The sequence below is a fragment of the Camellia sinensis genome, chromosome 10, assembly GCF_055761805.1.
Source record: "Camellia sinensis isolate YWXY chromosome 10, ASM5576180v1, whole genome shotgun sequence".
Taxonomy (NCBI): Eukaryota; Viridiplantae; Streptophyta; class Magnoliopsida; order Ericales; family Theaceae; genus Camellia; species Camellia sinensis.
In genome coordinates, this window is record NC_138970.1 from 6,523,835 (window position 1) to 6,539,636 (window position 15,802).

The 15,802-nt window shown below is 33.4% G+C and overlaps 2 protein-coding genes across 2 annotated transcripts; both read right to left on the reverse strand.

The window, feature by feature from the left end:
- Window positions 1-5,422: 5,422 nt before the first annotated feature.
- LOC114307699 (protein POLYCHOME) lies at window positions 5,423-8,226 on the reverse strand. The gene is made up of 3 exons (XM_028253097.2): window positions 8,084-8,226; window positions 7,432-7,851; window positions 5,423-6,212 (listed from the first exon to the last, which is right to left on the reverse strand). Exons 2-3 carry the CDS (start codon window positions 7,834-7,836, stop codon window positions 5,823-5,825), a joined length of 795 nt encoding a protein of 264 aa, XP_028108898.1. The 5' UTR covers window positions 7,837-7,851; window positions 8,084-8,226; the 3' UTR covers window positions 5,423-5,822.
- Window positions 8,227-11,692: 3,466 nt separating this feature from the next.
- RABA4D (RAB GTPase homolog A4D) lies at window positions 11,693-14,832 on the reverse strand. The gene is made up of 2 exons (XM_028253045.2): window positions 14,239-14,832; window positions 11,693-12,498 (listed from the first exon to the last, which is right to left on the reverse strand). The coding sequence occupies exons 1-2, from the start codon at window positions 14,463-14,465 to the stop codon at window positions 12,051-12,053; spliced, it is 675 nt and encodes a 224-aa protein (XP_028108846.1). The 5' UTR covers window positions 14,466-14,832; the 3' UTR covers window positions 11,693-12,050.
- Between the last annotated feature and the right edge of the window lie 970 nt (window positions 14,833-15,802).

Below are 15,802 nucleotides of genomic sequence, written 5' to 3' on the forward strand. Positions count from 1 at the left end.
CGTACAGTTAGTGATGGGGCAATTGTGAAGAATTCAATTTATAAATTTTTTCATTGTAAGTTTATGTTTTTTATAAAGATCAATTTATAATCTTTAGCCTCCCACGTCTTTATTTCTATTATGCATCTAACAATTATGTTAATTTCTAAAAATTTATTGCATGCTTATTTAATCTAAGTGTATTTTATAAAATAAATCTCCAATCTCTTCGGTCAAGATTCAACGGTTTAAATTTATATTTATAAAGTACATAAATATTGATGACAGAGGCTAATTAGAAAATGTGCATATTTATTAACAAATTTTTATTGTAAGTTTCTTCTTCTTTTGGATGATGCATATGGTTATAATATTACGTATGCATTTATGTTTTGTAATTTCATGGTTTCATATTTCAAAATTTTTATAAGGCTTACTTTTAATTTTCAGATTTTATAGTTGGTGCACTTTTTCTTAAATAATGTTATACTTATTATATTTTTATATTATATTATATTTTATTGTGTAACTGAGTTTATTTGGTTGTAATTTTAAATTATAATTTATTTGATATTTTTATAGCTTATTTGGCTAAAAAACAAAGGTTTGTTAAACTACAATTTGTAACTTCTTTTTTTTAAAAAAAAACTTATTTGAAATTCTTAAATACATATGAATATAAGAGTCTCGTATCTTTCGTCTTAGTAATAAATTTTGAGACATTATTATATTTACACAATAAAAATATTATATAAATTATCAAAAGTTACATTTCACCAAATAAATTTACAACTTATTTTAAGTTAATAATTTAAAATTTTACTTATAATTTATAACCAATTTATGGGTCATCCCAAACATTAAACAAAAATTTAAAAATACAAGGTGCATTTAGATTAGGGCCTAAGTTACATAAGCTTAATAATGACCGTGAAAACGGTGCGTTAACATGTGGATAGTTTTCCTAAATAAATATTCCAAAATTTTGAATGAGAAAATTTTGTTTAAAGCATAGATTGATGATTAGATTTAAAGCATATTTGATAAAACTTAATTATTGATTTTGTAATGCTAAAAGTTCTAATAAAGTATAAAATTTTTACATTACATAAATTTATTCATAAATTTTAAATGTGAAAAATGCTTGGAGTATTTGAAAATATTAAATTTATTCATAAATATTAAATTTTCAAATGTTAAAAAAACTATTTAATTAAGTATAGAATTTTTTAACAAAAATAGTTTATTAATAAAGTTATTAACAAATGAGGAAAAAAAATTATAAATTCACATATAGTACATACATTATCTTTTATTTGAACCATGCTAACTATAAACCAAGTAGTCATTCTGACTCAAGTTACCTACTGTATAAATATTGAGATTTAGGTACTAGCCATTAAAATAGTCTAACACATTTTCAATCAAATACACAATAAAAAAAAAAAATTAGTCTAAGATCCCTCTTCTATTTTTAATAATAAAAGAGATCCATAATATTATTTTATGACGTGTCCCATCATCTCACACTCATATATCACACAGACATTTAAATTAATGGCGGGCCCTGTCTCTGTTTCGACACTACTATTCACTCCAAAACAATGAACCAAATAGTATTTGGGTTGCCTGCATTTACTCTTTTATGTTACTAACTTTACCAGTCTCCCACAGCTTTACTTCTCTCTCTCTCTCTCCATATTCAAATATCTTCTCTCTCTATATATAAATTACTTCTCTTCTCTTCGCAAAAAGGAACTATTCTTTCTCGAGTAAAACTATATCGAAGATGGCCGACAATCCATATCTATTGTAAATGAAGCCGAAGAAGAAGACGAAGAAGCATTGTCACTGTGTGATCTTCCGATCAGCGAAGCAAATCAATCAAGAAAACAAGAAGAAGCTCAATCAATCAAGACCAAGATCGAAGAAGACTTTAATTTCGGCTCGTTGGGTGGCTTCATTTCGACAGAACCTGTAATGTGTGCCGCCGCGTCTTCTTTCAAGGCCAAATTCTACCATTACGTCACTCAATTTTTGAGAGAATTTCTCTCATTTTAATTGAATTTTTTCTGGTTTGGATCAGAGAATTTCTCTTATTTGAATTGAATTTTCTCTGGTTTAGACCAGAGAATTTCTCTGGGTACAGTTTTCTCTGGATTTAATTTTCTCTAGTTTGATTTGAGGGACCAAGAATTGCTTTGTATGTTGAATTCATAAAGAATATAGACATGAATATGGTTATTGGATCAAGTCTCTTTTTGTAGTATAAGAATAATGTTGGATCAAATCACTAAAGCCATCTGTGAATTTCTCTGGTTGAAGGGATTTTCTCTGAGGTTGAGTAAATTTCTCTGGAGTGAAGAGGGAAATTTCTCTGGGTTAAATCCAGAGAAATTCTCTAGTGAGATTTTCTCTGAGATGTATCCAGAGAAATTTAGAATTTTCTCTAGGTCGAATTTTTCCTGGATCGATGTTGAGGGACCTTAGATATTATGAAAATATTGAGTGTCCTTTATACTATAAAATCTTCATACCAGAGACCTTAAAACAAATCCCCCATAAAAAAACTTAGGCATATGGGTTAGAGTTAAATTGTTTTATATACATATTTAGTTTAATTTATTTGTTTAGTATATTAGTTCTAAATTTTTTTAATATAAAAAATTAAAAAATATAAAAACTTAAAAATTAAAAATGATCTATATGGAGTCCAAATTAAAAAAATGGCTATAAAATTTGCAAAATGTTCAATTGGTCTAACCTCTAAAATATTAGTAAATATAATTAATTAATAATTAATGAGACTATTTTAAAGGTTTTTTTTTAGGGCCCCTGGTATTAAGACTTTATAGTATAAAGGACATCTAATATTTTCATAATGTCTAAGGTCCCTCAATTTGATCCAGAGAAAATCTATCCAGAGAAATTTCAACCCAGAGAAATTTCCATCCAGAGAAATTTCAAACCAAAGAAATTTGAAATATCTCTGGTTTGTTCAATTTTTTTTTTATTTTTTATGTTTTGAAAATGTCTCATCCAATTCCCAAAATGGTGCAAATCAGAGTATTTCTCTGGTGATTGTAGGTACATCATACATGAAATCCACAAGCAATTGTTAAACTAAAGTTGGTAACATACCAAGGCTACAATTCTTCTCTGAGTTTCCATACCATTCTTCCTCAAGATAGGGCCTGAAGGGTTCACAGATATTACAGCACCAATACTGTCTATAATTGAATTATTTTCAGCAACCTTAATTTCACTAATAGGTCTGAAGAAGAATTGTTGTTGTGGTATAGAACCATCTTCATCAGGGCAAAGATCGATCGTTGAAGTTGCCTCCAAATATATCTCCCATTCATTTTTCAGATGGTTGAAGTTCTTCTGTGTGGGTTTCAAGCTACCCTTTGATATCAAATAGACTTTACCAACCCACCTCTTTGGCATAAGTCAAACCCAGTGAAATTTATTGACACAAGTCAGTGAAATTTCAAAAAAACAAACTCAGAGAAATTTGTTTAATATATATATATATATATATAGGTTGCTATTGTTGCTTATTCATTCAATGAAATGATCTTCTTTCTCTGCTTTGAACTGAAATTTCTCTGGATTGGTGAAGAGAAATTTTCTTGTTTGAATTGAAATTTTTCTAGATTGGTCCAGAGAAATTCTCGGGTTTCAATTGAATTTTCTCTAGATTGGTCCAGAGAAATTCTATGATTTGAACTGAAATTTCTCTAGGTTGTTTGGATTGAACTAGTCCTCAATGTTGCCCAAAATGCTGGAAACATCATACAGAGTTTTCGCCCAACTGGTCAACCTCCATACCAACTGCCTCCAAATTACAAAGCCCATGGGTCAATTATAAAGAATGAAGCACCAGCATGAATAATTCCAATTGCTGCTTTGAATCCTTATCAAGGTCGGTGGGCAATCAAGGCAAGAGTAACTGCAAAAGGAGAGATCCGCCGTTACAACAATGCCCGGGGAGATGGAAAGGTGTTCTCCTTTGACCTTCTTGCAAATGGTTTTAAAATTTGTTGAAGAATTTGACAAAAAAATATACCCAAACAAGACAGAAAATTTGAAATTAGTGAAATTTTCACCTGAAAATAAAAACATATTCATCAAAATCCCAAAACTTATATATTCAAAATTTGAACTATAATTGACAATTTAAGATATTTTTATCAATTAGACCTCTTATTTGGTCGGATTATTTCAAATTCAAATGATATTAGAATTAGCTTTCATAAGTCAAAAAGTTCAGATTTAACAAAAGATGGAAATTCCAATGAGAAAATAAATAAATAAATAAATAAGATTTGTAACAGTTTTGTTCAGCACTGATTTGCTGAACAAATTAAGGTGGTTGTGGCATTTTTGGCAGGAGATGAAATACGAGCCACCTGCTTCAATGCCATTGTTGATCGCTTCCGACGAGTATAGTACACTAGCCGATGCTCACGTCCTACCTGCATCGCATGTGAGTTATTTCGCTGGAGTATGGATCTTAGATTACATAAATTCCACAGCAACATCCAGGTTGCCGCTGCTTGTACAGAAAGCAATCTCGATCAACGGAGACTAGGAGGAGGACGTTGTCGAAGGGATGGGATTTGGGGGTTGGGGAAGATCTTGAAGCTTTTGTTCATTTGGTTGTAGGAAAGAGAGAGGAATCGTGGGTAAAGAGTTAAATTTCTCTGATATATGTTTAAGGACCTTAGACATCAAAAATAATTTTGTGAATCTCTTCCATTACAAAAAGTAGGAGAGGGACCCTAGACTAATTTTTCCTATTTTAAAAGTTATACTTAGCAGTCTAGCAGGATCAAAATTTTGTTTGTGGAGTGAATTGAAAATTGGGATCACTGATACTCAATTTTTTTTTTTTTCTATTTTTTATTTATTCTTCAATTTTGATTTATTAATAAAGTAATTGATTTTACATAATACATATGAGATAATTAGTAAATTGAAAAACTAAAATTATGAAATTTAACAAGACGAAATGTATTTATATTTTATCGTAAATATAACTATTTTATGGAAACTAATTAATGTTAAATAAATTTTATTTTATATTATAATTTAATTTTAAAAATAATTTTTTTCATTTATTTATTTTTACCCGTGCATAACACAGGTGTCATACCAGTAATGATTTATATATAAGAACTTATAATTAAAAGAATTAAATCATGAAAGTGAATTTTGTTCCGAGTCCGTAGATCTAAACTGTACTAATCCACACAATGAACTAAGAAAAACCAAGCCAGCAATAAGCTGTAAATTTGCCTATTGGACTAAATTGGTTATTAGTTCTTGGCTATCATTCTATCTTAAGGCATCATTAAATTAAACAAATTTACAAAACAGAGAATCCAAAGTGCACAGACAACTAGAGTTTAATTAAAAATTATTAACCACAAACAAAGAAGGAAAATTTGCTTCCTTATTACTTTGAGGAGAATTCTTACATCACCTAAAAAACTGTTGAAGTGATGAAATAGACAGAGATACAGCCTTTTTTTCTGTACATTTCATTCCAAAACAAAGCCTACTAATCCTACACGAAGAACTTCAGCAAATGACAATAATAAAAAAAAAAAACAAACTTACCAAACACGCGGTTTAATACTAATACTACACAAAAATCTTCAGTAGAAGATTTTAGAAGCAAAATTGCCTACTGATCCTAAACTAAGACCTTCAGCTAGATGTTAACAGGTAAAATTTGAAAGCCAAAAAATCATCAGAAGATGATTAATCTTACTGCACAAGTCAATTGCCCAATCTCCTTTCTCCCAAAAACCCGAGTCTCTGAGATTGTTCAATCAACGCATTGACATCAAAGAACAGATTCTTTTTTCCCTTTCAGCCTTCTTAGCACCAGGAGTGCTCTTTAATTTCTTCAATTCTTCCAACACCACTTTCTCAACTGTGTCAATTGAGTTCAGGAGCTTCTTCTGGGGGGTGAGGCAATCAGGCTGTCCAACATTTTGATTGGTGATATCAAGCAATATCTTTGGTACTTTACCAACAGATGGTGGAAATGACTTCTTCATTCTAACTGTGGGATTTGGGGAGATCATAGAAATGTCATGCTCGAGTTGAGCACTTGATGTAGGCACAGAAGGATCAAGAACATTCTGATCCTGGGGTATTGGACTCTCAATATGTAGGCCTTCAGTTTCCCTCAAGCTAGCTCTTCTTCTTTCAATGGCCTATTAAAGAATATCAATTGCAAATTAGATTCATCAAGATAATCTCTACAAAATAAAACAGAACAGACAGGTTCAAATCTCCTTCCCATACATCATTTATATGTTCCAAGGGAGTGTAAATTTTTGGCACTTAACCCTAGCATAGCCAACTTTACTTTTCTTTTCTTTTTTCTTTTTCTTTTTCTTTTTTGCATTATTCTAAGTAGGTAAGTAATATTTATTCCAACCAAAGAAAAATGTACAATGATGCTCAAAAAAGGCAAAGGGAACCAGAAACACCATCTCTTGCTAACCCGACAAAGAATTTGACAAGGCTTGGTTCCAATGGTTTTAAGCTTTGAAAGATTATAAAAATTTTGTGCTCAAGTTGAGCAACAGCCATGGGTGCAGAAGGACTTAAGATCACTTTGGCCATCAATAAGCAGGCTCTCAAATCAGTTGGTACAAACGCAACATGATTTCTTGCTGACTTGGCCGAGAAAATGCAAAAAACGGCCCATGAATTGACTGAAACAGATTATCCGAACTCAGAACAATAATTTTGTTGCCTCAACAATGTTGTTAAGATCCAAATAAAAACACAACACGTAAGAATCACAACTTTACATTCTGATTTTCTTTTGAATAAAATGAGTAAAAATGAATATTGCAAAAAAAGTACTATTGCAAATGTTGAAACAAAAAATACTAGCATTTCAAGAAATGCGTTGTTCCAACCATGTTTCTCATTCTCATATAAACTAAACTAGCACAAATGATAAATACCAAAAATCATCATCATAGTTAAACTGAAACAACTTTAAGATTAATTATTAAGTACCCCTTTTTAATATGATTAAGACTGGTGATCAAACCCTTAAATAATCTAGAATAAATTCATAACATATGACAAATATCACACAGCCCATGAATCATATTGAACTAGTTTTACGCTAAATGCCACTAAAGATTCATCACAGGCACATTTAAGCAAGATACTTAAAACCATCTACATTGCAATCTCCAAAAGCAACCAAGAACCAGTGTACAAAATAAATGACCTCAAATGAATCATATCCAACAAAAAATGAGTTAAATTTAACCAAAATTCATCGCAACCCTACACATTATCAAACTAAAAACACCAAAATGACAACATTAATGGAAATAAATCAAAACATAAATGAATATAACACAACCAAAGGCAATCAATAGATCAAGAAACTTAAAGAATCGTTACCCGCACGATTGCAGTGATGTCGCGAAGAGGCGTTCTAGGGTACCAAGAAGGTAACACACTACCACGTCCTCCTCGTCCTCGGCCTCGCCGAACTCTTCCCAAAGGCGTGTTCTCTTGACCCACAACCACCGGCGATCTATACAAATTCCGACCACCACCGCGCCTATATCTAGTTCTTGGAGTTCCCAAACTACCCCTTCCGACACCACCACCTCGTGTAGCAGCCAATCCCATCGCTCCACGTGTACCCGTCATCGCCGTTGCTCCCCACCGGAACGGAGTTCCAGAACCCACCTCTTCTGGTTCATCAAGTAGGATCGCTATGCCTCCAATCGATTGCCGCCGACGAGCAAACATCGCTGCAATGTCGTCAGGCCTCGATAATCTGTCTCTTGACTCCGGCATTGTATCAATCTTCAACTGAAAAATCAAACAAATTGTCAAAATAGTTAGATCAAGCATTCGACAATGAAAATGAAAGCTACCCAAATGCTAAGTTTCAATTTCTCGCCGGAAAATGTCAATTCTCCGGCAACCCAGACGTGAAAACATCAATTTTTCACAAACCCAGTTACCAGATTCCCGATTTGCCGATGAAATCAAGAAAACCCAGATCAGTAAACAACGAAGAAGATAGTGGGTATTTTTTTACCTTGAAAATGCTTGGGTTTGGGGGCTTGATGATGATGATGGGGTGGCTCTACTCTGCATATGTCTGTGTGAAGATTGAAGGTAAAGAAGAGAGAAGAGAGAAGAGAGAGAAAGCTTTGAGAGAAGCGAATTGGCAAATTTTCAAAATGAAATTTGGGCGGTACTTTATACAAAAACCGAAAATTCAATACAAAAAATTGTTCACTGTTGTTCGCACGTGCGAGACTTTCAAATTTCAAATTTTGTTTTTGGATGGTGCGCCGAAAACGCTATTTTGCGCTTGAGCCATTTTGCTCCTGATTTGACTTCAAGATTTCACCAAGGATCCTCTAGAGTGAAATTTCCCTAAAGTTTCCTAGAGTGCTTCATTGTGTGGTTGAGATTCACTGGCAAGTCACATCAGAAAAATTGATGTGACTTGCCAATAAATCTCAACCACACAATGGAGCACTCTAGGAAACTTTAGGAAAAAATCACTCTAGAGGATCCTTGCTCTCAAGATTTGGCTCAACTAAAAGCCCAATGGACTGGGTTTTTCTTTGAAAAATGTCTCGTAACTCAAATTTTGTGGCTCAAATGGCCAAAACGATACATCGTTTGGCCATTTTTATGTTGTTCTGTACTCAAAACGACGTTGTTTTGGCCATTTGAGCCACTTTTGAGCCACAAAATTTGAGCTACGTAGCATTGTCGCTTTTCTTTTAGGACCAACAAAAACAAGGGGAACTTACTGATAAGTCCCATGTACCAAGTTCAAGATCCAGTTAATCCCAAAACAAAACACTTGCACCAATTAGTATAATACATTTTTAATTGTTACAAAAAATTTTTTTTTTTTTTTTTTTTAATTTACAGACACTGTTCACATCTTACTACCATCGGACTTCTGTCAAACGGTTGCCGGAGACTCGTCGGAATGTTCAACATCGCCGGGAAGTCGCCGGAGTCAAATTAATCAAATTGAAAAACATGTTATGAAACTGTAAAATTTTACAGTTTTATACCATGATTCATTCCAGTACCAAAAAAATTTGAAACTGCAAAATTTTACAGTTTTTACCGCCTGTAACTAAAACTCGAAAACTACTTGTTCAGAATCTGTTATTCTCTCCTTCTTCCTCTATTATTAGTTTTTTTTTTTTTTTTTTTTTGATTTGTGTAAATTTGGTAGATTTGTGTATTTTGATTCTTTAATTTAGATTTTGATTTTGATTTTGATTTTTTCGAAGAGCAGGGTTGCGATTTGGATGAAGACTTCTATAAAAGGATTGCATTATTCAGTGAATGACTTCATATATAATCTAGATCAAGTGAGATAGTGCGCCAATGTCAAGTAATTTCCGAAATGGAGAGAGCATGAGTGGAAAGAACATGATTTGGTAACGGTGGATCTTGACTTGGAACTTGGATGCTGCCAGTTTTATTTTTGCTTTTGTTGTTATCCTCACGTTTAGGTAAAGCTGGACTGCTCTGCTGCTGCTGCTGAAAACAGAGGCAGAGGGGAAGGAAGAAAAACGAGAGAAGAAAACGTAAAGAGGGAAGCACAAAGCAGAAAGATAGAGGAAAAGGACTTTTGGGTGTACTAAAAAAGTTATGGGATTAAATTGTGTTCACATGTTTCACATGGGACCTGTGGGTAATTTCCCCCAAAAAGAAATGTGCTTTTTGGAACATTTCTCTTATCATGTTAAAAAATTTCTTTTATACACACGACAAATCTAACTAATTAGATCATTTCTAATTATTTCTCAAACTTAAATTTGAGTTAAAAGTCATTAAAAAATCTCTTTTAATGAGACTAAACAAGACTTTCCGATAACAACTAGGGACAGGGACCAACTATAGAGCCTAATTAAAAAGAATTCGAGTTTGCTTTCTCAATTCACATCTATGAGTGATGATTCCTCTCTCTCTCTTGCTCGCTTCGATCGGACTTTGACAACTCATTTCCTTTATTCAAACTTTTATCCAATTTAAACTTGATAATTGGACACTTTTACAAAGACTTGCCACTAATCTCATTTACTCCAACTAGGGTCGAGCAGCGGATATACCGATCCGCCAAAACCGATTGAACCGAACCGATCCGCCGCATTTTGAATGGATGCGTGATGATGAGCGGACGGTTGCGGATTGATTTTCTCCAATCCGCTAATCTGGTGGACGGATGACGGATTTGAGATTCTTTTGGCCACAACCAAACCGCTAAACCACAAGCATCCCTAGTAATTTATAAAACTTTGCGTTTTCAGTTTGTTTAAATATTTTGTTTATGTTTTCAATTAAAAAAGAGTTTAAATATTTTGTAGAAAAAAAGTTTTCAACTTGAATATCTTTTTTGAATTGAAAAAAATAAATGTATTATTTATCTATATTTTTTTATTTTTAAATCTATTTCTAAAAATAATAAATAGAAAATATGATTTATGCTGGTTGGTTTTTATTTTCAAAAACACATATAGATGTAACAATACAGAGACATACAATCTCTATTACTGCTCTGTTCATGATTTTGGTGGCTTGAATTGTTTTTATATTTTAAGAACAACAGATTGTAATACTCTATATGGATGAAGTATGCTGTGATTGTAGTATGTGGATGAGGCATGCAGTGATTGTAATATTTTTTTAAGTTATTGAATGCAATACTTTCTTCTTCTTTTTTTGAGGAAGTGCACAAGTTGAATTATGTTGAAAATTTATAAAATTTTAAACCGTCAAACCGATTCGCATCCATTCGTCAAATTGCCAATCCGCTCAATCCACATCCACCGGATTAGCGGACGAATACGGATTAATTTTCTTTAATCCGCCAATCTGGCGGACGGATGGCGGATTGGAGGTTCTGTGGCCGCAACCGACCTACACCCACCCCTAACTCCAACTCATAACTCATACTCAAACTTCTACTCAATTTTTGCAAAAGTTCAAAGGTTTGAGATGACATATTACCCACATTATCATTATGCCTATTTGTTAGTGTTATTTCCCTAACTTGACAATTTTAAACTTACTATCTTATTTTATTTTTCTCCTCTTCCCTCCTTCAAAATTGTTATTTTTCCTTGTCATCCACTCTCTATTTTATCTTTTTACATATATAGGGTTTTAAAAGTGGTGGGGGTGGAGGTGGGGACTAGGGTTCAAAGGAAATTGGGGTTGGGGGGGGGGGGGGGAGAAGGGGTTGCAAGGTGGGGTGGGGCGCACCAAGGAGGAGATGACAAGGCTATGGGTGTCATGCATGGACGAAGAGCGAGGTAAATGATGGTCGCATGTGACTTTGTGTAGAGAAATGAAAATTTTAAAAACAATTGAATGAAATATAAGCTTCCCCCACCCCATGAATCATTCAGCAAATCCAAAAGCTAAACGCATCATAAATTTGTGAAGCAAGAGAAGTCAACCAACAAATTGAGAATGTTAAAAATTGGCAGCAATCACTATGGCTATGAGTCTCATGGACATATTCTCAATCTTCAACCAAAATTTAATTCCCCTGCCAAAGAAGCCCTGCACCCACCCTGCACATGTAGTAGTTTTGGCTGAGTGTCTTAACAGACAAATCATGGTCCCAAAAGTTCAAGGAAAGTGAAAAGAAAATCTCTCACTATATTCAGCAAAACCAACCCAATCATGCTTGGATTAAAGAATAAAAAAAATCGATATAACAATTCTGTAATCATCCAAACAAGAAAGTAGTAGTTTGCCCTTTTCCTATTTTCCCTATGAGAAGACTGGCTTTCAAGAAGGAAGCTGCTTGATTTTCATCTCAATCTAGGCAAGCACTTCAAAAAATAGCACACTTATGAACAACAACATACCCTTAGCAATGCACATTTCATCCTAAAATGTCAATCCACTCTTTCTAAAAAACAACTTTTTTCTTCAAAAAAATCCATCCTAAATGAACACATTTCAAGATAAATAAAAATTTAAGAAAATTTAATGTAAAAGGTGGAAAATAAAGATTACGATGATGACATGCAACAACCCTTTCTCCCTCCTGAATCTGAGTTTTGGCTCGGAACAATAATCCTAGTTCCCTTGAGAGATGCTGACTTGGCATAGTCTGATCCATCATTGGCAAGAAGGGTCTTCTTGCTCATGATGCGGTATATTTCTGTCAAAACTGTCAAAAATGCACTTTCGACATTGGTGGCCTCAAGTGCAGATGTCTCCATAAAACATAGGTTCTCTCTCTCAGCAAACTCTTGGGCATCTTCAGTTGGTACTGCTCGAAGACTTCCCAAGTCACACTTGTTACCAATGAGCATGATTACAATGTTCTTATCAGCGTGCCCCCTTAGTTCCTCAAGCCACCTAGCCATGTGGTCGAATGATTGGCGCTTTGTCATGTCATAGACTAACATTGCACCAACTGCGCCACGGTAGTATGCACTCGTCACTGCTCGATACCTGATGAACAACAAACAACATAACTTCAAGACCCCTAAAAACTATTAGAAAAATATAGCAGTTTGAAACGCATACATATTGAATTCAAAAACACAATTTTTGAGTTTGTAATCATTAATTGTGGAGCATTTTGCATTGTTCTTTAGTGTCGGGTTTGACTAAAAAATTGACTTAAGGTGCTTACCAAGATCCTTATCACACCAAGCTTCGACTGTTAAATAGGGCCTATTATCTCGAATATTATTCTGATTGGATGAAATAAGTCTGTGACATGTACATAAAGTGCAAAACATCTGGAATTTGAAGCCTCCTGTGAGCCTAGTTCAAAAGCTAAAATCCCTTCATGGTCACCTTCCATTACAATGAGAGCAAAATAAATAAGGCTGCCCAAAGGTATTAATGTCGCATACATTGTATGTCAACCAGTGGATCACCCTTCAATTTCGCATGTTTCACTCAAAATAAAGTAAATGGACTAAATAGATGATTAATAGATCCAAGCACTGGATCTATCAAGTTGCTTCCAGAAGTCTCCAACACCTGTTTTCAGACTACAAATAATTGAAATTTGGAGAGCAATCCTAGCCAAACCAGGCATGTGGAGGCCCCAAAAGGGAAGAAAAAAAAGAAGAAGAAGAAGAAGAAGAAGAAGAAGAAGAAGAAGAAGAAGAGGGAAGAAAGTAAGAAAAACTAAAAATTCCTTCAAATAAAGGACTTACTATTGGTTCTTTTCATAATATCAAGCATAACATCTGAAATTTAACCACTGCTGTAATGTCTAGGATTGGTACTTTAAGCTTTCTCGTATCCTAATTAAATTTTGGTTTTTGAGTTCATGTTTAGTTGTTTGACACGAGGGGTAGTCCCCCTTTAAATTTCAATCTCCTTATTGGTGTGCACTTTTTCCACTTTTCCCCCTACACTTGTTTAATGAATCCACTAAACAGAAAAAATAAGGAAAGAAAAAAATAAATCAAAAGATCCCTTCCCTTCCTCCATTGTCCACGTTGTGGGTCAACCAGCCAACCACTCAAACAGTGTATTAATAAGTTAAAAAATTATACAACCAAGCTTGGCTTAATAGTTCCTTGATTCAAAACTACCACTAAACCAAAGGGCCAAGATGGTTCAGACACAACAGTCCAAGAAACTAAAATATCCTATGACTCTACTTTTGTCCAGACATCTGCCAATCAGACAATAGCTATTGTGACCTTGTCCACATATATTTTTTTGATTCCAACCCTGTCCACATATATTACACTTCTTCAATGGAAGTGCTAAATCAGAGGTAGTTTAAAATGCCTATTGTAATTGAAGCGTGAGGGATATCTTGTATTATTATAGTATAGTGCTAAATGAGAGGTAGTTTAAAATCTCAACATATATAATATATTACTTCTTCAATGTGATAGTTAGATCCTTAAACACATTGGTGAGATCTATTCAAAACAAAGAGTTCAATCAATAAAATTGAATCTTGAATTTGTTGGGAGCTGCCAATGCATCTTTAATGCCAGTTATTACATTTTTTTTTAAACAATCACCACTTCAGTCTATGAATAGAATGTTGGATCCTTGATGTATGATTAAGGGGACTCCAATTCAACTATGCTATTTATAATCCCACATTTGGAAAATACAAACTCCAATAACACAATAATAAATCATAGCAAATAAAACATTTGAATGTAAAAATGGCAAATTATAAAAAAAAATTGAAGCAATGGGCATATATACCTTTCTTGGCCAGCAGTGTCCCAAATCTGAGCTTTCACCGTCTTGTGATCAATAACAAGTGTTTTAGTCTGGAATTCAACCCCAATTGTTGCTTTCGAATCCAAACTAAATTCATTCCTCGCAAACCGTGCCAATAGCTGAGATTTCCCTACAGCTGAGTCCCCTATCAATACCACCTTGAATACATAATCAATCTTTTGATTAAAATCTCCATACAAATTCGACATCCTCACAACAAACACCCCAAAATCAATCTCTCAATCACCCCTCTCAAATCTACAGATTTGAACATACAATGTTGGGTTATATGAAAACCCAATGGATCACAAATGAACAAAAAATCTGTTTTTATCAATCATGTGAGGAAATTTATAATTGGATCTGAAAGATTAGATTTTTCAAACAAAATAATTCATTGAAATTAAGGTTAGGGTTTTTGGGAAAATCAGAGATTAGGGTTAGGGTTGAGGTATGTGAAAGATCAGATTGAGAGAGTTTTGAACATGGTGATGTTAATTGGCTCTCTGTGTTGTGCAGATGAGTTTGGAGAGAGAGAGAGAGAGAGAGAGAGAGAGAGGGAGGTTGGGGATGACCAACGGCTAGTGCGGGACCTGTTAACGGTTTTTTGGGAGGTGGGAAAAATTCTGGTGTATTCATGCTATACGGTATTAATTAAATGATGGTAAGATCTGGATCGTTAGATCAGATTTGTTGGATTCCATCAACCATCGAGGACGTTCATGAGGGGATTTGTTTGGTCAACTATGACATATAGACTTCTAATAAAAAGTTATAGGCAGTATTTGGCATTCCTATAAAAATATATTTTTTATCTTTTTATTTTTGTTAAGTTATATTAATTACTTTTTTATTTTATTTTTTTTGTATATTTTTTTATAAAAAATTAAAAAATATATTTATTTAAATCATTCCAAACACCTTCATAAGGCTGATTTAGTTGATTTTTTGACTTTTTTTTTTGATTATTTTAGTCTGATTAAAAAAATTGTGTTTGAGAAGATAGATAGTTGATTTTTTTAATTGATCTAATGATTGTGAATAAACACGTAAAATGATTATGATTTAAATATGATATTTTATCTTATTAATTATTTTATTTTATTTTATTTTGTCTTTACGAATTATTTTGACCCAAAATCTTCTATTCAAACAACACGATAATGATAGAAGTTATGTTTGGTAAAAATCAAAATTGAATATTGAATGACGTTGATTGTTGTGGTGGTAGAACGGTGAGATAGGTAAAGGTTATATCATTTAGGTTTTGTTTGTTTGACGGATTATATTAGATTGGATGAAATTAGTAATATGATAAGATTGAGTAATAAGATTAAGGGGAATTTTTTTTAAGGTCCCTAATAATAACAATTTAGAGCATAAAGAACACCTAAAAAAAATAGTGATGCATCAGGTCCCTAAATAACTTGGCGCGCGTTTTTAATTATTTTGTGGACCAAAATACCCTTGCCAAAATCAACACAGAAACGAAACTCATTCCAACGTCTGAGTTCTATTCCAAACATCCAGCATCTTCACGAATAGA

Coding starts and splice junctions, on each gene's coding strand:
- LOC114307699 (XM_028253097.2), bottom strand. CDS start 7,836: ATGCCGGAGTCAAGAGACAGATTATCGAGGCCTGACGACATTGCAGCG. Junction 6,213..7,431: donor ACATCACTGCAATCGTGCGG/GTAACGATTCTT, acceptor ATTCTTTAATAG/GCCATTGAAAGAAGAAGAGC.
- RABA4D (XM_028253045.2), bottom strand. CDS start 14,465: ATGTCGAATTTGTATGGAGATTTTAATCAAAAGATTGATTATGTATTC. Junction 12,499..14,238: donor GACACTGCTGGCCAAGAAAG/GTATATATGCCC, acceptor GTTGTTCATCAG/GTATCGAGCAGTGACGAGTG.